Here is a 21,664-nt window from a genome sequence, read left to right on the forward strand (position 1 = left end):
TAAATTATAATCCAATTTACCTTGAATTCTGGGGGTTTATCGATGTGGTTGCTAACAATCAACATTAACTTGGTGGCACATAATCAATCAGTCAGTTAATCAATATTTCAAGTGCAACAGGTTTGGAAAGACTACTTACAATAGTTGACTTATAACAGTAATGAAGCCTGCCTGTTAGGTTGTAAGTCATGACAGAAAAACAAAGTTGGAAGGGACATTGGAGGTCTAGTCCAACCCCTTGCTCAGGCAGGAAACCCTATAGCATTTCAGATAAATGGTTGTCCAATCTCTTCTTTAAAACTTCCAGTATTGGAGCACCCACAAGTACTGGGGGCAAATTGTTCCATTGATTAGTTGTTTTGTCAGGAAAATTCTAGGTTGGTTCTCTTCTTGACGAGTTTTCCATCCATTGCTTCTTGTCCTGCATTCAGGTGCTTTGGAGAATAGCTTGACTCCCTCTTATTTGGAGCAATCCCTTATATATCATGTCATCCTTAGTTCTTCTTTTCATTAACCTAGACATACCCAATTCAGCAACTGTTCTGTTCTAGTTTTAGCCTCCAGTCCCCTAATCATCTTTGTTGCTCTTCTCTGCACACTTTCTAGAGCACTGATGTCTAACTCGCTGTCATGTGATGTTTTGCAATGTTTTTTTCCCCTTCGTGGAGCTGGGGTGGACATGGCCTGCACATGACACATCCGTCCTGTGGGCTGCCATTTTGACACTCTGTTCTAGAGTCTCAACATCTTTTTTTATATTGATGCAAACAAACTGGATGAAATATTTCAAGTATGGTCTTACTAAAAGGTGACATTAATACTTCAAGTGCTTTTTTAGCAGCTGCAGCACACTGCTGCCTCAGGGATTATCCACCAGGACTCTGAGATCCCTCTCACAGGTATTGAGCCAGGTACCATCTATTCTATCTATTCTGCACATTGTTTTTTGTTGCCTAAATACAGGTCACCATGACTAACCAATTTTACCATATTTTTTTGCAGCAGTGGTAAAGTAAACCAATTGTTCATCATAGGCCAGTTTTGCCAAAAATCAGAAGTAAATGCTGTTTTGGGGGGAGAAAACTGATATAAAATACTATCATGTGACCATAGGGATGGGGGTTTATTGTCAGAACTTTGGAACTGGGTTCCAGTGGAGATCCATGTTAACTTCAAATAGTCACTGAGTGACCAATCATAAGTCAAAGACTACCAGTATTTGATCTAAGCTGAATTACATATAGCTGAAAGAATATTGCTGTTCACCCCACCTCCATCTATTTCTCTCCTATTGTTTTACTATGTCTATTTTTAAGGTTGTAAACTCAAGGCATCCTTTTCCATGTTGACAGTCCCAGAAGTATTTGAGTACTCAAGAATCCACAGCTTGCACTGGAAAAAGTTGCTCTAGAAAGTATGGCCCACCAAAGCTATGATCTACAATACACTATCAATTTAACTATCTGCTGAACCATTCAAGCCATAAAATAGTGATTACTGGTTTGTGCTAGCCTACATTTCCTAGATTTATTAATGCATAGTTTATAAAACTCACTGTCTTTTCTTTGCCCTTTGGAAGAAGACTACTAATGATAAATTTGACCACAACTTTGTCATCCAGTGAAACACCATGCACATTTCAAAGTATAATAATTTCTTTTTCTTAGCATAAATGTAAGTGAAGAAAGTAGACAAAACTGAATGCAAAACATTTCATTTTTCATAGAATAATTTATTATTATAAAAACATTTTCCCCAGGAAATTGGGGTAACTCATACCTATCTGTAAAAATGCACTTCTCCCAATGGATAGTTCAATCCCATTTCAAAATTAAAGTTACAACTTTAAAAAATGGAATTAGGGGGGGTAAGTCAAAAAAGAAAAAAGCAAAAAGCAAAACTGGATTTCATGAAACTCAAAAAAAAAAAAAATTCTCAAGCAATGCTTTAGGATAAGAAAAGCCTATCATGGAATCCTGTGAATATTAATTTGAATAATTAAATTCAGTTTAATACGAGTTACTTTTGTGTAAATGAGCATAAGATCGCAAATCAGAACTCGCAAGAAGAAAAGCCCAACTTTCAGTTGTGTCTCCAAAACTTATTATTGCAGTTGTTTTCACCTTGTCTTTGCTATACACTTCGAGATGGAACCAAGTAAGATTCAAGAATCCAGAGTTAAGGTGAAGAATGGAACTCAAGAGAAACAGAGGAAGCTATAAATTTGCAATATGAGTGGGGTTTTTTTAGAGACTGTATATTTTCTAGCTGCTTCTGCATATGGAATATGGATTAAGGGACTTAGGAAAACTTGCCCTATCTGCAACAATAGCTAGGCACAAGTTTTGGAAAAATTCAAAATAAGGCAAAATGGTGTTTGTGTAGTTGGGTATCATCTTTTCCAGACCATTCCATAATTTTAATCTCTCAAAGAACCTATTCTGCATTTAATAAGAACTTATGCAAACACTGTGGAAAATCTCTTTCATACCAAATTATTCATATTCTCTATAAGGACATTCTTTTTGATAATTTCTTTACTAAAATTCATCTGGTAAATTTTTAATCCATTCTTTTCTTTACCTCTAATTTTACATTACTAGATTGGATCTAATAACACATCTCTTTAGAATATTTTTCTCTTTGTAAGAAAGCCAGATTTAGGTTTGGTTTTAAAAAAATATGAGTAATTTTATATATGGAAAATTAACTTTCTGAATAATTTGGCTGTGAATGTGAAAAGAAAATGCACCACTGATTTGGGATTATCCTACTGTTAACATGCCAGTTAACAATAAAGTATTTTTCACAGCCTATTTGTATTGGAAAATGTCAAAACAGGAGGGGAAAAAATGCTGGTATCCAGACCATGCCATTCCGTATGATGGACTTAACTGCCATAATTGGGTAGCTCTGTTGTTATAAGGATCCAACATGCAACATCAGAAATGTAACAGAGAGGGAGAATCACTGGAACTTTATTCCATTCCCTTCTTGCAATTTCTCCAGCTTTGTTTTTGTCACAAAGCGATTATTATCTGAAATTTACTTGCTGTAAATTTGTACAATGATGTCATGAGACATCTTGAACCTACCAACTCTATCCATATTCAACAACATGTTTCGTTGTATTTTAAGGACTGAACAAAACCTGGGAAGGCTCAGGAGGTGGTTTTTCTATCCCACCCCAACAGCAAATGTATCTGTATCCAGAATGAAGAATGAGTTGTTATGGCATGCACAACCCTGTCTTGAGGAACAGAATTCTGCTGTCAGCAGAAATTATCTTCCTGCAACTGGAAGAGTGGAACATCACAGCCAGCATTTTTACAGACTCATTATTTCACCTTCCACACAGATCAAGGTCAGAGCCCCTGGGGTACCTGCACATCTCAGCGCAGGAAAGCACCAGTTCAGTCTATGTCCACAATTCTGCTGCACTCTGAAGTTCTATCCATCATCTAATCAGGAGCAGAGACCAGAGCCTAAACTTGTTTCTGGGTGATGACATCACGAATGCATTCATATAGATAAATATATTTATCCTAGAGGAATGGAAGTGGGGGGAGAGAGGGAGAGAGACACATAATACATGAGATGATGCAGATAAGCATGATTTAAAAAGAAGATTGTACTGATACCATAAAAAGAGAGGGAGGGGAGGGGTAGGAAACATATTACTGAAGGCCATCACACCACACTAGGAAGTACAGGTTCAGGCTAGAACTGCTAATGTAGCATGAAGAGCTTCATATATTAACAGCATGAGCCCTAGCATCTGCTACTGTTTTATGGTTGCAGGGAAAAAAAACCCCAAATAAACCACAGACTGACCACTTTGCTACATATGTGAAAGTTTCCAAGGCTAAACATCTTGGTCATTTCTGCCCTTATCTCTCCATGTTGTATTCTACAAGGCAGAACCAGGGAGTTCTTTGAATAAATAAACTTGCATAAGCGTCACAGAGCTAAGTATAAAATCTATACAGTACATTTTTCACATCAGTATTTTAATTTTCAGTCTGGGAACAGGCTGTATGCAATGCCCTCTGGTGGCACACTGTTGTTTTTCAGCTCCCTGAAAAATTTACTCTTGTAGAAGAAGGCTGAAGGTAGAGCATAAATATAATGAACTGATTTATTTTAATAATACATGACTGAAAGTGTTTACAACATATCATTCAATAAAATAAATATGCATTTGTCCTGTCTTCACAATAAAAAGCCTGTGTTTTATTCACAGTATGGTCCATATATTTTCCTAGTTCTAACTGCAATATTTTGATTTGAGAAGCTGCAATTCTTCTCCAGATTGTATATTTCCTTTTGCATTGAATGTGGAATGGACATGAACTACCAATGGCTGGAGGGTAGTCCAATATATCTGCAAGGTATCAATTGGATAAGGCTGACCTAGAACAATGATCTGTTCCTGCCATGGTGATGAACGAGCCAAAAATGCATCTCAAATGTTCCCGATAAGACTGTTCTGGAGCAGGGGTCTCCAACCTTGGCAATTTTAAGATTTGTGGACTTCAATTCCTTTGCTGGCTGAGGAATTCTGGGAGTTGAAGTCCACAAGTCTTAAAGTTGCCAAGGTTGGAGACCTCTGTTCCGGAGCATATGTAATACATTTTTGTTTCCTTTAGCTTTAATTAAAAACAAGCATATTTGATCATCAGAAAAGATATCCGCACAGTTAAGTGACAGCCTTTACGAACATAGCAATCATGATGAGTCCAGAGGTTGGAACCTTCTAAATCTGATACAGCTCTCGGCTTTACTTACCAATGATGGAGTCATGAGGCAACAGCTCCTCACCAGTCTCAAAACAACACCATACACATCCACATTTTTCTCTCCTTTCAGCTGCTGCAGCAGAGTATCTAAGGCAATGAGTATCCCCATCTGGCCTACGCCTCCCGAACTGGGAAAGAAGTAAGAATTAGTATAGTGCCATATAATAGCTGTATACTGTCATCCCATCCAGACAACAGGGAGTATTTAGTATTTACCAATCCAAGGCTGATATCCAAGAAAAATACCCTTGACCCAGGAAAGGATTTGGGTTCTTACCTGCAATGCAGAACTAAAGGGTTGGTCCTCTTCCGGTATGGCACTAGCTGTCTGACAACAGTGAGAAAGCCCACCAGAACCTCAGGATCTGGCAACTCTTCTCCTTCCCCCAAAGGAAATCGGAATTGTTGCAACAGTCTTTCCTTTGCCTTTTTCTCCTGACAAAACAATGAAGACATCATCAGTGCAAGCACAATACACGGATTAAAAATTCAGTGTAGCTTAGATACATTGCTATAAGCACACTGCGAGTTCAAAAGCAAAGAAATAGAGATAGTGCATGTTCATCCTCTACTATAAAGAGAATCAGGAACAGCAAACAGAAGTTGGACTAACTTAGCAGGATTCCATTTACTTTCACTTTCACTTCACATGAACACAACTGCTCCTGGGGCTTTTACTTCCTTACCTCCAACCAGCATTAAATCAGAACTTAGCTTCGTCTGTTGTATATATATATATATGTGTGTGTGTGTGTGTGTGTGTGCATGTGTGCTTATGCAGTTGCTGGGTGGGCGTGGCCTACCGGTACTACCAGGAGGGCTGTTTTTTGCCTTCCCAAGGGTCTGGAGGCTTCCCTTGGGCCTCTGGGAGGGCAAAAATGGCCTTCCCTGGGCTCTGGAGGCCCTCCAGAAGACAGAAACAGGCCCGTTTTTGGACTTCCGGAAGGCCTGTTTTTCCCCTCCCAGAGCTCCGCACAGACCCAGCACTGACTTGCACTGAAAATGGGCCACATTGGAGACTCTTGGGAGGGAAGGAGAAGGCGGGGCCAGCTGGTTGGTTCAAATACCGGTTTGGTGAACCAGATGTAAATTTAACATCTGGTTCACCCAAACTGGTAGAATCCCACCCCTGCGCATATGCATACATATTCATAAGATAACTGTATAAAAATCACATACAATAAAACCAAATTTCAAGAATATAAGCATGTAAACGCAATAAAAAGAACCCCAAATATAGAATGTAATTGGATCTCGGAGAAGGGGTGTTCTTCATTTAAAACATAGTAATTAGTTTCTTAGCATGAGCAGATCCATTTAATTCCTCTAAGAAAACAAAAACAAAAACCGCTTGAGTTCCTCTAAAGAAAATGTAAATCTCCCACATTATCTTCCTGGTTTGGCTTTGACTGGCAATTCCATATACAATAAAATGCTATCTGAAGAATAAAAAAAAGGTCCATCCACCACCATGAGCCACAAACTGAAAAGAGGGAAGTTGACATCTTCAGCCTCTGAAATTTAGTTAGTTCACAAGCATCTCTAGTCAAGCTCATTTAAACATCCACATGCTGTGCCAGAGAAACATCTCTGTGCATTGATGTTCATGTTTCCACAACAGTTCACTTTCTTCTCCTGACCAACTCACGTACAAATTTTAGTCTGAGCTGAACACAAGGCCACCCTGAAACAATTTTTTCAGGCCCTTGCTGTATGGTGAGCGTCTCTGTGCAGACAGGTTCACCCTCCAATGGCCAGCATGACTTATCTGGAGCCTATGCAAAAAAAAAAGAAGGCATTGCAGTTACAAATCTGTGTTTCCAGCAGGACTAATAGCATAGTTATTGCTGGTTATTCATAGTCTTTGAGCCAATAAAAGATCCATATTATCAACTTCCTATTCCCCACATAAAATTAATAACACCAGAGTACACAGCCAAATCACTGTAGTTGGTATTACTGAAGTAATGCTTCTCACATGAATATTTTGGCAGAGCTCATTCAAAACCCATCCCCTTTCATTAAACAAAGCAAGTGTCCTTCTGTTATCACAGTGATGCTAATAAACAAGGCAGTCTTCAACATACTGCAGTCCTACAGAAGGACTCATAAACATGGCAGCTGGGATAATTATTTAATTCCATAATTTGCATGTTGCCAATTTGAGGCAGCTAATATTAAAAAAAAAGGAAAAAAATGTTCTTAAAGAAAAATAAATGAACCCTTTCATAAAATAAATAGAACATCAACATCATACAAAAAAGAGGAAATATTGAAAATCATGCATCTGCCAAGTTCAAGTCTTGAATCACCATTTGGAACAGTCAGGCCTTAAATGCTTTCCTGGAACCCAGAAGGAAAGGAACAGAATTCCAGTTTGGGAGTGGAACTGGAAATGCCTACTTCTGAGATTACATCTGGTGGTATTCTCATATAGAAAAGATTTATAGAGGGAGTTGGCACTATTCAATTGGCAGATAAATAATGGAGATGCTTGCACAAATAACCAAAACCATATATGGCCTTGAAGGTGACAACTGAATTATATCCAAAGTTATCTCACAGCCACTGCAGTTCCCAGAGCAGTGAGATATACCATCACAATCCAGGCCACTGCATTTTAAAATAGCTGTAGCTTCCAGTGTTTTTCAAGGGCAGCTTTGATGTTACTTAGGCAGGAGATGTCTAAGTCATGAGTGACTGTGAACAGGAGTTTTTCTCATGAGACATCACTAAGAAGGATGGTGTTGCCTATACAGGAATGTCTCAAACATCACAATTCCCAATTTCACAGAAGAACAACTCCTTTGCAGCTAGGACAGTGTATCTTAGTGACAATTTCCACCAATCTTAAGTATAAACTTCTCGTATTACTCTTCATTGCTGAGTCATTTAATACCAAAGGCCTCTCTTTGGGATTCTGTGAAATTATATGATGACTATCTTACCGGACTATTCATCTGCCTAGGTAGCAAAGTGATGATAGTGTGGACACCACGTTCCCAGATTAGTCCCCAGAACTCCTCCAAGGCCAGCTTGTCAGGTCCTTCTATAGCAATATAGTCCTTGGCTGAATTGCAGCCCTATCATATTAAAAAGACATAAGCTAATTAACAACACAAGTATTTTATTTACATAATTTGCTTGTAGAAAAACTGCAGAAAATTATGGAAGCAAATGACACTAGGCAGGTTTAGTCTAACATTGGGATAACCAGGTAAACCTCGTCTAAGTCTGATCTAAGTTTTAGCATGCCATTATAAAACTGCAAGTGAGTTACTCAAATAAGTTGTAAACATACAATATCTGTATCTGCCTCTTTTCCCATGCAACATAACAGAGGCTTGGGGATGGGGTGCCAGGAGTTGATGAAACTAATACTAGAACCAAAATCTTCTGCCTCCAGTATAAGTAGCCTTATGGTTAGGCAGGATGTGTTGGCAAGTGGGAATACAGAAGGATAAGGCTCTACGTATGTGGCATTTAGTTTTCCCCACTTAATCCATAAATTATGGTACAGTACTATTCCGCAGACAAATGAAAGAACTTATATCAGTGATGACATAAGATTTAGTTTCCACACTGAAATATAAATTGTAAGGGAGAAGGGCATCATTTTATCCTTTTGTCAATGGTAGCAAAAAAATATCACGGAAAATTAGAAGAAAAATAGCTTTTTCCACACCAAACATAACTTTATAAACTTTTATCATACCCCCTTTGCTTGATTTTACCTAAAGTATACATATGCACAAATAGTAACTGTCCTCAGATGTTGACTGAATTATGGATTCTTTTGGTGGCCTTTCTGGAATGCTGAAAATTCTTTGCTTTGAGTACATTTCTACCAATGCAACTAAAGTGGCATTTAACACTCTGGCAAAAATAGTATCTTGTTGGACATACAATATTCTTATCTTTTACTTTAATTTAGTTTATAAATTAATATATTTTTACACATGTTTTGCCTCAAGTCTCTAGATCCAACCTGACACCCTTACTCTAGATTATCAAGACACTTTGGATTTCTAAATATGCCTTCAAAAGCTATTCCTGATTTATGTTAATTTGAACGCTTTAATATTGAATTTTCATCAATATACTTGTTTTTAATGGACATATTGAGCTAAGATTTTCTGCATAACCCATTATCTGTTCCCATCTTGACAAGAACTATATTGTGTAATAATAATTGCAAAAGGCACCTTTGCTTGGAACAGCTTACATTCTGTGACAATATCGTTATACTGTGTGTGTGTGTTGTGTGTGTGTGTACAGACAGACAGAGAGTAAGGCCAAGTGGTCCTAGCAGTGGTAAGAACACTCATGACTGTGGCTCCTAAGCTGGAAGAGGGGCTCCAATGGATCTCACGTACAACATCGGAGCTCTCTGTCCAGAAAAGGAACAAGTGCACAGAACCTTCAAACTCCCAGGCCTCAGGTAGAGGATCCAAGATTGGGGAAGACACATGCCAGTCATAGGGGTGAGAATGGGATTTTTAAAGTATATATTAATAGAAGCAATATAGAAAAAAGATCTACCTGAATGTGAATTATTCCTTTTATAAACAAAACAAGGAGCAAAGAAATACTTTTGCAATAACAGAAAGCAGAAAGAAGAAAATATTAAGTATGGTGGACTCACAGGGATAAACCAGACATGTGCAAGATCTGAGAATGGATCTCGATCCAGTGGTAAAAACTTCACTTTAGAGCGATCGTCTGCAAAACAGATTTAGTGTGAAGGACAATGGTTGGAAGACATAGGAATGTTCAGTTGAGTACATACAGCACCGTACCTATCATCACATCTCTTTTATCTCAGCCTAGTTAATTTAGCTCTATTGTTATAGTTCTTGCTATGGACTCTACAAGTGTCAGAGCAATTAGTCTTTTTATATCAAGGATTTTGCTGTGCCCAGCCTAAGCTGAGGAAGCCTGACCGCAGGGAGAGCCACAACTAAAGCAATGACTTCTTACAAATTGCTGGACTATCATAGAATTGACCACAGTATCCTACTCTGTGAGTTGGTGAATGGAGGCATCATTTTACAATGCTTCTCCTTCTTTCTTCCCTTGGTTCTAATTATTTGGAGATCCCTGGGGCCCCCTCTCCCTTTGTGAGGTGCTACACAGTTCTACTCTCCACCCCCTCTTTTTCAATATTTATAGAAAACCACTGACTAACGTTATCAACAGGTTTGGGATTTGGTATTACTAGTATGCTGATGATACCCCATTATATTTTTTGCTCTTGGAATGGCCAAGAGCTCCAGTACATGGAGGCTGGGCAAGTTAGATGGGGAGAAACTGTCTGACTCAATCCTACCAAGTCTGAATAGCTTGGGTGTTTGGGCTACCCTGATCTGGGGATATTTCAGATGAATACTTTAACTTGACACAGGGTTCAGTAAATGGATTTCTCAAACTTCACCTTTCCAACTTGCCTTATCAAATAACCAATCTCAGCTGCACAAATCCAGACAATGGATATATTGTAATTAAGAAAGACAAAGTGTTTAATAGTTGCTAGATTGATGGGGCAAAAGTCCTTTTGAGGAACAAATAATAGAACAAAAAGAGTGATTGGAAATTCCAGACCTTATAAGCACCCCATCATACACACTTATAAAATTAATGGCAAACTTCAATCAAAGAAAAGTTTATATTACTGTCCTTACAGTGTCGTAGGGAAAGGATATAGGGAAGCAGCTCAGCATGATCCCAATTTGGATGTACATGAGAGGCATGCTGTGGGGACAGCACAATTTATGCTGATATGATTACCTCCATATGATTACCTTGGACTCTGGCTTCATAGGAAATCACAGCCAAGTGGCTATGTGGATGAGCCCTTTGTTCTCCTTAAGTACAAATCTAAGATATGTTTTTACGGGCTACAAAACTCTATCACTCACATGGTATCTTGCTGGAGCTGAGGTTGATTTGCTGATTGACAGAAGGTGGTATGGCAGAATTTATTTCCTCTTTTGCAACTTCCAAGAGCATCTGCTGAAGACAAACACAGTAGAAAAGGAAAACCTAAGACTGGAAAATTGTTAGTTCTGTCTTAACTGACATACTTTTCATTCACAAAGAGCTTGGCAAAATCCTGTCCCTGTGGGTGTGGGAAGGATCAACACAGTATCTGTGCTCCTCAGTCTTTCCAAACATTCAGCCAAATGGGTAAAGTCTGTAAGTCACTGGGAGTTGGGCAGCCTATAATTTATAACAAACAACAACAATAACAAAGGCCATATTGATTGGAATGTGCAGCCTACGTGCATTCCTTATGTTTTAAATTAACGTATTGAGGGAGACAAACTCTACTTGAATAACTACATGGAACAACATAGAAAAGTAAATATAGAAAACTGCATTATATACTGAGGTTTCATTTAACCCAGTACTTTAGATACTGATTAACTGGAGTTCTAAGGACTTCAGAAAGGATACTTCTCAGTCCTATCTACTCATGTTGTTACTGAACTTGGGCCCCTGGTGTGGATTTATAGACAGGAAAATGTTTCCTAAACTCAACATCCTTATGCCAAAATCTTACCTCATATTCCTTTAGGAAGCCAGCATTGGACTGAGAACAGTTTTTTGCATGGTGCTGAACAAAACTTTTGAGAGAGACTGGATGGGAGCTTGAAAAGACAATAAATGAATTTATTTAGCTGCCGATTGCAGTAATTTAACATCAGCTGACAATTTTACATAGAAAAACCAGCACCCATAAAGACCTGGTACTATTGGTTGATATTACTGCATAGGTAAGAAGAACAGACATCAGTATGCTGGGCAAAGTACTAATGAAGATTAAGAATAAAACTAGATAATTCTATAATTGTACTAAAAAGGAAGTTGATGTTATTGTAACACAGGGAAAGACAATGTTTACTGTAAGTGTGTTGCATGGACATCTGATTTCCAAAGGTCCTTCTCAATGTGAAATAAAAGTCCCTAGATTTGTTCCCTTAGCCTTTTATTTGCACAAGCTCTGATTGGTTACAATAGATGCTGATCTGCTTGAAGGTAAGACATAGAAAAGTTTCCATGGTTGATAACTTTTGTAGGGCAAGCACTATTAGGCTAAGAATGATAGATAGGATGGGGAACCTAACAAGGATTGCATGTGTGGAAAGAAACTTACATCTCTGACAGGCCAATGAGTGGATCTTCAGAAATCTTCTCTAGGATACAGCTATGCAGGAAAATGTATTGCCCCTGGGAAGCAGAACATGTAGTTTATCTATACAGCACATTTTGAAATAGAAATGCTACATCTGAGGTGCAAAAGTGAACGATTTTTAAAATCCCCTACAGAAAAGTTTAATCCTGGGGATTTAAGTAGGAGACAAGAATAAGCAGGACAAGTTTGAAAGACTGTAATCCAGTTGGTGATACTGTGAATGATATCTAGATTTAATAGATTCTCCCACATCATATCTTCTCACATTTTCTATGTAGCACAATTTCCTACTGAGCCTTCACTTTGTAATACCTGCTTCTTATAACCTCTGGAACATGTCTCTGATCTCTAACATTAGTTTCCTCCTGAAAATTGGTGGGACAGAGTTTTGCAACAGATCTTTAGCACCATCTTAGGAGCTGCAAACAGCCATACAAAAAGGACAGGAAATTTTATGTGGGTCATAGTCTACTCATTTCAGTGTAATAATTCTTTCATCTATTTTAGCTTGGTAATCATCAGTTCTCATTACTGAGGTTTTAAGTTCCTCTTCATAATGAAGGTTTCCTTTCCACTATAATTTCACTACCTCCATTGGTGACCAATATTTCATGGGAAGGAAAAAAAACTTTCTCATATCCTTAAATAATTGGATAGCTACAGATTGAGAGAGAGGTCTAGATTTTCTCACCAGAGTCTCTATCATACAATGCCGATTCATTCGAAGACTGTAAACGGTATTGAAGATATCAACCAGCTTCTCATGCTTTAACTGCTGTAGGAGCCGATCAAGGGCAATGAAGGTGCCTGTGCGGCCCACTCCTGCACTGCAATAGAAGGGAAACCAGGGATTCTCTCAGTGAAAAGTTTCACCGTTTTCTTCATTTTACTCATTTTCACTTCCATTCTTTCAAAATCCAGCATACAAGAGAATTGGACAAGAAGTAACTCCTGATGCTTCAGAAGATGAGTAATTTAGACTTTCTTGTCATCATAGTTAAAAAGCATTCCTTTATTTTTTTAGCAAGGGCAGTATTTTCATAGCCAAGAGTTATACTTAACATTTCTGGGGCTTGGGGATCAATAAGTAAAGTGACGCATCTCTTTATTGAACAAGAATGACTTTGAGGGAGATTTTGGAAATTTATTTCTTGTTTTTAACTGAAATAAATCTTTTTAAAATGGGCATTCATGTGGGTTGATTGCAACTTACCTACCATGTACCAGGATAGGTCCACATTCATTTACACTCTGCATATGTGCTCGTACCAGCTCTATGAAAGTAATCATGGAGATGGTAGACTCAGGAATACCATGATTAGGCCATGCTGTGTAGTGTAAGTGACTCAATCTTCGCTCCAAATTTAGTCCTTTCTGTAATAGGAAAGAATCATGTTAATGTCTATGACAAGAGGCCAGGTAACGGGATCTGGGCCAATAAATGGAATAACAGTCTGGCATTATCAAACAACTGTGTTATCACATGTTATATCACAGACCTGTACCTACTGTTAAAACCGCAGTTGATAGAGCCTTGCCCTGATACTATGTGAGATAATTTTGGTAGATTTCAGCTATTGTAATGAAGAAAACTGATCCAGGAAGAGGCCCTATTACTAAGAATCAATATCACAGCACAATGATTAACAGAACCTATTTGCTGTTTTGATCTGGGAAGATTTGGGAGTACTTTGCCGGGCTTCCACTTACATGCTGCAGTTTAAATTCCCGTGTTGTCCACTCATCAGCAAAATTCTGAGCAAGCAGATGAATGCTAATTTCTCCAGAAGAGACATGAGAGATGTCTGTTGGCCAGTAGTATTCACATAATACCTATAAAAATAGGAGGATTGTTTGGCACATTTTCAAAGGTTTAGAAGAAAGAGTAATTTAAACAATGTTCGTAGAAAATAGCCATGGCAATGCTAAAGCATACTGTTGGTAGCTGTTCTTGCTCAAGATGCTTTGTGTAATATATATACCACACAGTAGGGATAGGATGATTATTCCACCAATTAAAAACAGGTGGAAAACAGGGTATGAGAGATCAGAGTCAGCTACCTGTTGCACCTTATGAACCACACTGCAATTGACACAAATCTACACCTGAGACATTATTAATAGATCAATTATATTCATATTTTACTTGTCAGAATTACAGAGGGTGAAAATGAAACAACAATATAAGACCACAAATAAATAACCGGGCAATGAATACTCCAGATCATCTACCACATATTGCCCAGAAATCTACCTATAAATCCCAATTTCCTTTGTGACCGGCTGCAGTATGTAACACCAATATACGGTAATTCAAACAAATGCTTTTTCTACAACAAATGTTCTCACTAACTTTCTCACTAACTAACTTAGTTAAGCACTAACTCAATATCATAATTTCACAAAGCTACAATCCATCATTTTAAACAAAAATCTTAGGAATATGTTAAGTATCTACATACAAGGTCTAGTCTAACCTTCCTCTAGATCTAAAAAAGCAGAGTTCTAACAATATTCATGAAAATAAGTCTCTCTCCGTCATATTTATTCAGGACCGCTCATTTTAAAGAAGTGTTGATGTGTCAGAGTGAGGAATAATATTTCCTCTGTAGACCTACCCGTCCATTCTCCATGCCCACTGTCAACATCACAATAGTACAGATGTTCTGCTCCCATACCAGTCTCCAAAAATCATCCAGAGTTTTTTTCAAAGGCCCCTGGGTAGCAATGAACTCCTGTGGGGAGTTATAACCCTGCAAAAACAGAAAGACATTTCAATAATAAAACAGTATTTTTATTGGAGATGGAAACATTAGAAAGCAATCCTCCTCCTCCTCATATATAAGAAGACTTTCTTTCTCTCCCATTGTAACTTTAAATCTTAATATAAATATGGATATGAACTAGCGAATATTTGATAAATCTCATTCTCTAATAATTTTGTGTGCATTCTGCGTAGGAAGTCTTTAAAATTTTTATGTAGAATGTTGATGTAATCTGCCCCCTTCAAATGATCTTCTAACCGAGGTTTTATAATTGACGTCCTAATTCTTTAAAATCCTAGTCCTAAAGAATCAACTTTCCAATTAGTCAACAATTACTGAACATTCTTTTAAAATATTTAACAATCAAGTAGCAGCATAACTAAAATGCTCAAAATCCATTATTCCTTCATACTCTATGGAAATGATTTAATGTGCAGTATAGCAAGTAGAGAGATACTAAGAAAGGGAAAATGATCCTTTCTAATAATCATTCCCATGATGAAAGAATGATTGGCTGGCAAGATAAACTGAATGGAAGAAATCCAATGTTATTTGGAGAAGAGGAAGTTCCATATTTATCTATTAGTTGATTTCTTGTAACTTCTATCACTGGAGTTTCTCAGAACTACAGGATGCTTTAGTTGAAGGAATTCTGAACCTATAATAGAAGAGAGTATAATAGGTTCAATCTTTAGTAGAACTTATCTACCAAAAGTCTGCTAAAGGATTTTTTTTCTGTCCAAACTAGACAGGAATCTAGTACATGTGTCCCTAGATATGTATGCATAAGTGCATGGAGCTGGATCATCCTTAGGCAGGAGGCAGACTTGGACTAGATTTCACATTGCTTCCAGCAAGTGGGGACAGCATAGTCCTTCCTGCACAATATGTCAGCTTCACAGTAGACTCTTAATCTAGACATTTCCTCTTTTCCCTTCTTATTTTGCTGTTATTTCCCCGAAGATCAAGATCAAACACAAGATGCCAACAGTTACATAGGCTGTTCACTGGGATTATACTGGAGGACCTCTCAAATGACTTGAGTTGATTACCCCAGGATACTTCAGCCAACGCCATAGCTTATTTATTAAACACTGTCTTCCCCCATTCTATACCCCTCTTTCATCTGGAGACCTTAGCCCCAAAGTTTTGTGCCCAGGCCATCAGAATAAAGGAGAAACACTTGGTAACTACTTTGTATTGCATGTTAATCAGTTACTTTCCTCCAGGACATTGGATGAGGAGGAAGGGAGTTGTTCCTGATTGGGAAGGAGACCAATAACATTTTGCTAAATCCATCAATTTCTTTCAAAAAACAAAGCATTCCTACTATTTTGAAAACTATGCAATACCCTCCATCCTAACCGGGTGGATTTCTTCATGGAACTGCCAGAGACAAAGCTGAAAATCTCCACTCTCCAAATATTACATTATACAGGAGCTAGTATAACTAATTTGTGGAAAAAAGCTCATGAACTTCGTTAGATTTTTTTTATGTATGAAGCCACATTGTACACAGGAATCAACCCTAATATTCTTGACTATGGTTTAAGTTTAAATTCCCCTTTTGCAAATCAGTGGATTGGCTGTTCTCTTGCTGGCTTTGAGAAGCGTTTGATCTATCTTGAGTAAAGGTTTTCCCTAACATTAAAACTGTGAATTCCTGCCCTGGCAGTTTCATTTCTTTCTCTGGGAGAGGTATTCTCAGTAGCCAACATCACATCTTTTCCATTTCACATGATATTTCATAAAATCCTTAAGAACAATAGAGGCTCTAGGGTGGCATTCTCCATAGGCCTTCTAGACCTTCTTAAGACCCCTTCAGTAATTTCTATGACAGCTCTGGATTTGGGGCAGACAATAAAGATATGGAGCACATCTCCAACCCCCTGGGGAACAGCACAAGGGATTTTTGTCTTAGTGACAATGCATAAGACTTTGGCCTTAGCCTAAGAGCCTCCATGTTGCATCCATCTTTGCTAGGGGTCAAAGAACTGTGTCAACTCATCCCACAGAGCAAAGATAGGTCAGGCAGGGTCAAATAAACTAGCCACACCTTCATTTTTATGGTAGTTGCTAATCTGAATAATATTCCATTCTCACCCAGAGTGACTACTGTATGACTAACAGTCTACTAAGAGATATTGACAAAGTTCAAAAATCCCAGAAATTCTGTTAAATCTCAATGAAAAGCTGTCAAGTGGTGCTTCAAGCTCTAGAAGTAATGAAGTATCTTGGCATAAAATTCTGGACACCTATGCCACTTAGGAGGTATCAGAAGGCAGAACCATCCTGCCCACATGGCTGGAAGGTTCTGCAAAAAATAGTCTCTAGCAAGAAGTAGATATATAGTTAATCTCTAGATGTATGATCCCTCCTGCAGGGATACCTAGTATGAGCTACTAGAATGCTCTGCCACCACTGTAGACTTACAATGTTCATTTTCTGTAGCAGAGACTACAGACCCCCTATTTCAGCTTATTGTTTATAGTTTTTGTTTCTCTTTCATATTTCTTACCTTCTCAAAGGTAGGAGATCAAGCCAAACCCTCCCACAGAACAAGCATCCAATCTAATCATAGTCCTGCCTTAGTCCAGAAAAGAGAAGTTAAGAGCCATGGTGGTATAGTTGGTTGGAATGCAGGCTAACTCACTGCTCACTGCCAGGAGTTTGATTCTCATGGGCTCAAAGTTGACACAGCCTTCCATCCTTCTGAGGTCAGTAAAATGAGAACCCAGATTGTTCAGGGTAATATTCTGACTCTGTAAACTGCTTAGAGCGGGCTGTAAAGCATTATGAAGCAGTATATAAGTCTAAGCGCTACTGCTATATGCACTATGTGATGCTTTGTGTCCGCTGTAGAAAATTGTTAAGTCAATGTATTCTCGTCTCACACTCCTAACCAAACTCCCCTGTTGTCCCATGGCTGTTTTCAGGGAACGAAAACCATCATGCCACTAATTCATCTCTCTGCGGTCCCAGATCTCATTATTCTATCTGCTTTGTACATTACATTAAAACTAAGAAAATGCAACCACACATTCAAATAGAAATACAATTGCATAATCTGATTTGTTAGTCTTCCATTCCTCTCCATCTCATCTCATCTCATCTCTAGTTGTGCTGAATAATTTTTTGTTTAATTTTAACAACTTTTAAGATGCATGGACTTCAACTCCCAGAATTCCCCAGAAGGAGCTGAAGTCCATATATCTTAAAGTTGCTGAGGTGGAGAAAAGCTGGTCTAAAGCCTAGTGGCCAGGAATGTAAAATTGCACTGACAATAATGGGGGGGTATTATTTCTACCATGCCTCCCACTTCCTAGAAGAGTCAAGCATAACAATTGTTTGGGTGGACAGAGAAGACCAAGGATCTGTAGGAGATGACAGGACCATGTTCATCTCATAGCTTCCGTCCAGCAGTGGCTAGCCGATTGCTTTAAGCCAATGCAGAATGTAAAGGAGATACAGCTTTACTTCTGCTAAAGAAATTTGATCCTACATGAGAAAGGTAATGTGCAAGTTAAGCACAGTTATTCTAACACAGGCATGCAAACATGACTGCTGTGCAAAGAAATACACTGTCCATGTATAACTAGACAGGCATGTGCATGCAAATATAAATTACTGCATGCACACACATAAATGTGGGGCACGGGGAGGGAAGCCTTTACCTGGATAGATCACCAGAGAGGCATGAGGATACATCCAAGCTTTTTAACATACAGCTGTAATTAGCAAGAAAAAGAGAAGAGAGAAGTAACATGTTTAGAGCAACAGGGCTGCTCCAGGAGAGCCCTTGCTGCATTAAATCCAAACACACCTATTCTTCTCCGGGATTAACCTCTGGTGGAAAAATCCAATTACTGCATGTTTAAGGAAAAAAAAAACGATTTTACGTGACTCTTATTGTCCGAGTGCTGTGATGCTACACACCCCATCCCTCTTACAACCAAAGCTTTACACTTTTAAATTTAAAAAAAGTTAAGAAAAATGTAGGCATTCATTTGCTACTTGAAAGCTCAAACATGAGAATCTTTCTTTGTTACAAAGCCAGTAATATTTGAGGTTGTATTTAACCTTCAAACTTTTTTTTTTAACCTAAGGACTAATTAAAGAGAAAAATCTATCCAGGAAAGAATGTTTATATCTGGAGCTGCCTTCTCAGCAAATTATAAACAGAACATCTGGCACACAAAACTTTATCTTCCTTTTTTTAGCCTCCCTTTCTTTTATTTTACCTTGTTGGGCTTGTGGTATAATCTTTCTATTTATCTCACTGAAGAGAAATACTGGATCTTCTATAACTACATAACAGATAAAGATACTTAACAACAGGGATGTAATTAGAATTAGAAAAAAACTAGATAGTGAACTATGTGATAAATATGTCCTTTAATTTTAAATCCCTTCTTTTAGGTATGCTTTGATTATTGCCATTATTATATACTATTGACATTATATGGACATGGGCACCACAGATGTTGTAATGTATTGTGTATGATTTTTGTCTCCCAATTTTATACTGTCTGCCCTACTACTGCTTGTCAGCCTCATCTCTCTCAATTTATTTTTGTAAATTCAATCTTCTCAGTTCTAATGCAATTACTAGTAGTATATCCTACTCCCTGGAGCTTTCTATCACATAGCCAATTCTACTAAATGGTTACATTCATTTATAAAATTTCACATGAAGTTCTTATTACAGGGACACTAAGAAGCAGCCTTTGAAACAGCCCTCTTTTCTTGTTTTTTTAACTGCAGCTGTGCCTCGTTCGGCAGCTGAAGTTGAAAAATCAGGAAATAAAGATCAGGTAAGAGCCCAGGTGGGCGGGTGGGCAAAAACACCGGTTCTATGTCTGCTGATCTTCAGAGCTACCGGTTCTACAGAGGTGGACAGAACCGGTAGAAACCCACCCCTGATGCTAACATAATGTTCTTAATATAAAATGAGAGATAATGTACAGGAACTCACTGGCACAAAGTTGGCATTGATATAATCAGAATGGGGTTGTCCATCCAGCAGGCTCAGCTTCACTCGAGAATAGTCATCTATAATAAAAACAGAGTTAAGAGTTGTTTTAGAAGAACTACACAATGTACAACATAGATAGCTGCAGTTAATATACTGTAGCTCTTTTCAGGTTTATGTGCACAACTGTAAATATATAAGAACCAACATAGTCAAGTTATTAAAACAATGAAACCCAAGTTCAAAATCTGGAAATGCCATATGTATGCATGCATGCTATATTCTTTTCCTAGGAGCCTAAAGCAATATACAAAGCCCTCTCTTCCAAACTTCCACAGTAACAACCTTGTGAAGTGGGTTGGCTGAGAGACACTGACTGACCATGAGCCTCCCATCCAGGCAGCCTCTATGGCTGAAAATGGACTTAAACCTGGATGTCTTCAATCCTAGTTCAATACCTTAATATACTAATTAATCTATTTTCTACTGTATGATCTTGTGCCTCTTTAAAAAAAACCAGATTTTCACTGAAGAGTAGCATCAAAATACAGGTAGTCCTCAATTTATAGTCACAATTGAGCCTAACATTACTATTGTTAAGTGAAACATTTATTAAGTGAGTTTTCCCCCTTTTATGACATTTCTTGCCACGGATGTTAAGTGAATTTCTGAAATTGTTAAGTTAGCAATACAGTTGTTAAGTAAATCTGGCTTCTTCCCTGACTTCGCTTGTCAGAAGGTCACAGAAGGTGATCACGTGACAGCAGGGCATGCAACCATCATAAATATGAACCCGTTGCCAAGCATCTGAATGATACCATCAAGGTTTTTTTGTCTTGATTAGAAATTTTCTTATATTATTTAATATTTACTATATAGGTGATATGCTCAGATATTTCATAATATTTTTTTCTTTTTTCCTTGTTTTGTGTGTGATGTTCTTTTGTCACCCTTATTCAGAGTTTGTTTATAGTTATTTGGCTTTCTGTTTTTGTACTTGTAATTTTAAAAACTTGTAACGAAACAAAAACAAATGTTAAAAATATGATTGTGTTGCGATCTTACATGGTAGGACATGAGGATATCGATTCTTGATGGCGTTGGCTGGAACTTCAGCTTCTGTCTTTGGCTGTTCCTTTCCAACTTCTTTCAGCTCCTGTACAATGCAAAAGGAGAAAACATCCTTCGTAGTATAGTCAAATATTCTCACGATCCTTTTCCCAGTTTGTTTTGAGCCAAGCTTCAGTCTGAAAAAGGCATCATTTAGATATCTTACAATTCCCATAAGCTAGCACAGCCAATATCCATGCTTCTTGGGATAATGGGAATTGCATTCCAAGGGATCTAAAGATGTGGAATGAATTTGGAAAGGTATGCATTCAACCTTTTCCACAATCTCTGCTAAATGTCTAAAGGTGTATGTTGTAGAACTGGAAAATGAGTTTAAATTTAAAGTCTCTCTGCTATTTGATACTGTATCATAGAACATTTTCCTCATAATTCTTACCACCTACAGAGAAGTAATTTACAGTACTCATTTAGAACAAAACTTGTTTGTGAAGGAATATTCTTGGTGAGCTGGTCTATAAAAAATGAAGACTCCATCAGAGACAAACAAGCATCCATCCTCCATAGCTTTTATCTTATAAATCTCAAACTGCTAAAATTCTTAAATAGTTACTCTTCTGGAGTCAACGATACATCAACTGTATTACAATCCTTCATCCCTGTATACTGTTTATAACAGAGAATACATTAATGATTATAGGCTCCATGAAATACAGTGTTCTTTAGGGTGCAATTAATAGATTGTGGCAGAGTTAGTGACTATCAAAGAAAGGCCGTTCCTTACAGATTAAATTACCAGCTATGAGTAGCAAGAAGAAAGGAGACAGTGTACATAGTTTAATATATGCAGTAGCTTGTATTAATT

The 21,664-nt window shown here is 37.9% G+C and overlaps 1 protein-coding gene across 3 annotated transcripts in view; it reads right to left on the bottom strand.

Moving 5' to 3' along the window:
- Positions 1-1,711: 1,711 nt before the first annotated feature.
- Positions 1,712-21,664, bottom strand: part of LOC113444312 (receptor-type tyrosine-protein phosphatase V-like) — a 53,362-nt gene continuing 33,409 nt past the window's right edge. For 2 of the 3 annotated variants that reach the window (XM_087929267.1, XM_026712995.2), the window contains exons 23-37: positions 20,797-20,887; positions 19,735-19,811; positions 14,613-14,747; positions 13,705-13,827; positions 13,208-13,368; positions 12,686-12,821; positions 11,956-12,029; positions 11,362-11,449; positions 10,718-10,811; positions 9,445-9,521; positions 7,748-7,882; positions 6,452-6,574; positions 5,077-5,234; positions 4,789-4,927; positions 1,712-3,545 (exon numbers count right to left, since the gene is read on the bottom strand). In XM_087929267.1, coding sequence (XP_087785393.1) covers positions 3,486-3,545; positions 4,789-4,927; positions 5,077-5,234; positions 6,452-6,574; positions 7,748-7,882; positions 9,445-9,521; positions 10,718-10,811; positions 11,362-11,449; positions 11,956-12,029; positions 12,686-12,821; positions 13,208-13,368; positions 13,705-13,827; positions 14,613-14,747; positions 19,735-19,811; positions 20,797-20,887 — 1,671 coding nt within the window. In that variant the 3' untranslated portion in view covers positions 1,712-3,485. The remainder of the gene's footprint in view (positions 3,546-4,788; positions 4,928-5,076; positions 5,235-6,451; positions 6,575-7,747; positions 7,883-9,444; positions 9,522-10,717; positions 10,812-11,361; positions 11,450-11,955; positions 12,030-12,685; positions 12,822-13,207; positions 13,369-13,704; positions 13,828-14,612; positions 14,748-19,734; positions 19,812-20,796; positions 20,888-21,664) is intronic. The other variant, XM_087929266.1, reaches the window with a different exon arrangement.

The sequence above is a fragment of the Pseudonaja textilis genome, chromosome 3, assembly GCF_049901715.1.
Source record: "Pseudonaja textilis isolate UNSWEBS1 chromosome 3, rPseTex1.2, whole genome shotgun sequence".
In the NCBI taxonomy this organism is placed as follows: Eukaryota; Metazoa; Chordata; class Lepidosauria; order Squamata; family Elapidae; genus Pseudonaja; species Pseudonaja textilis.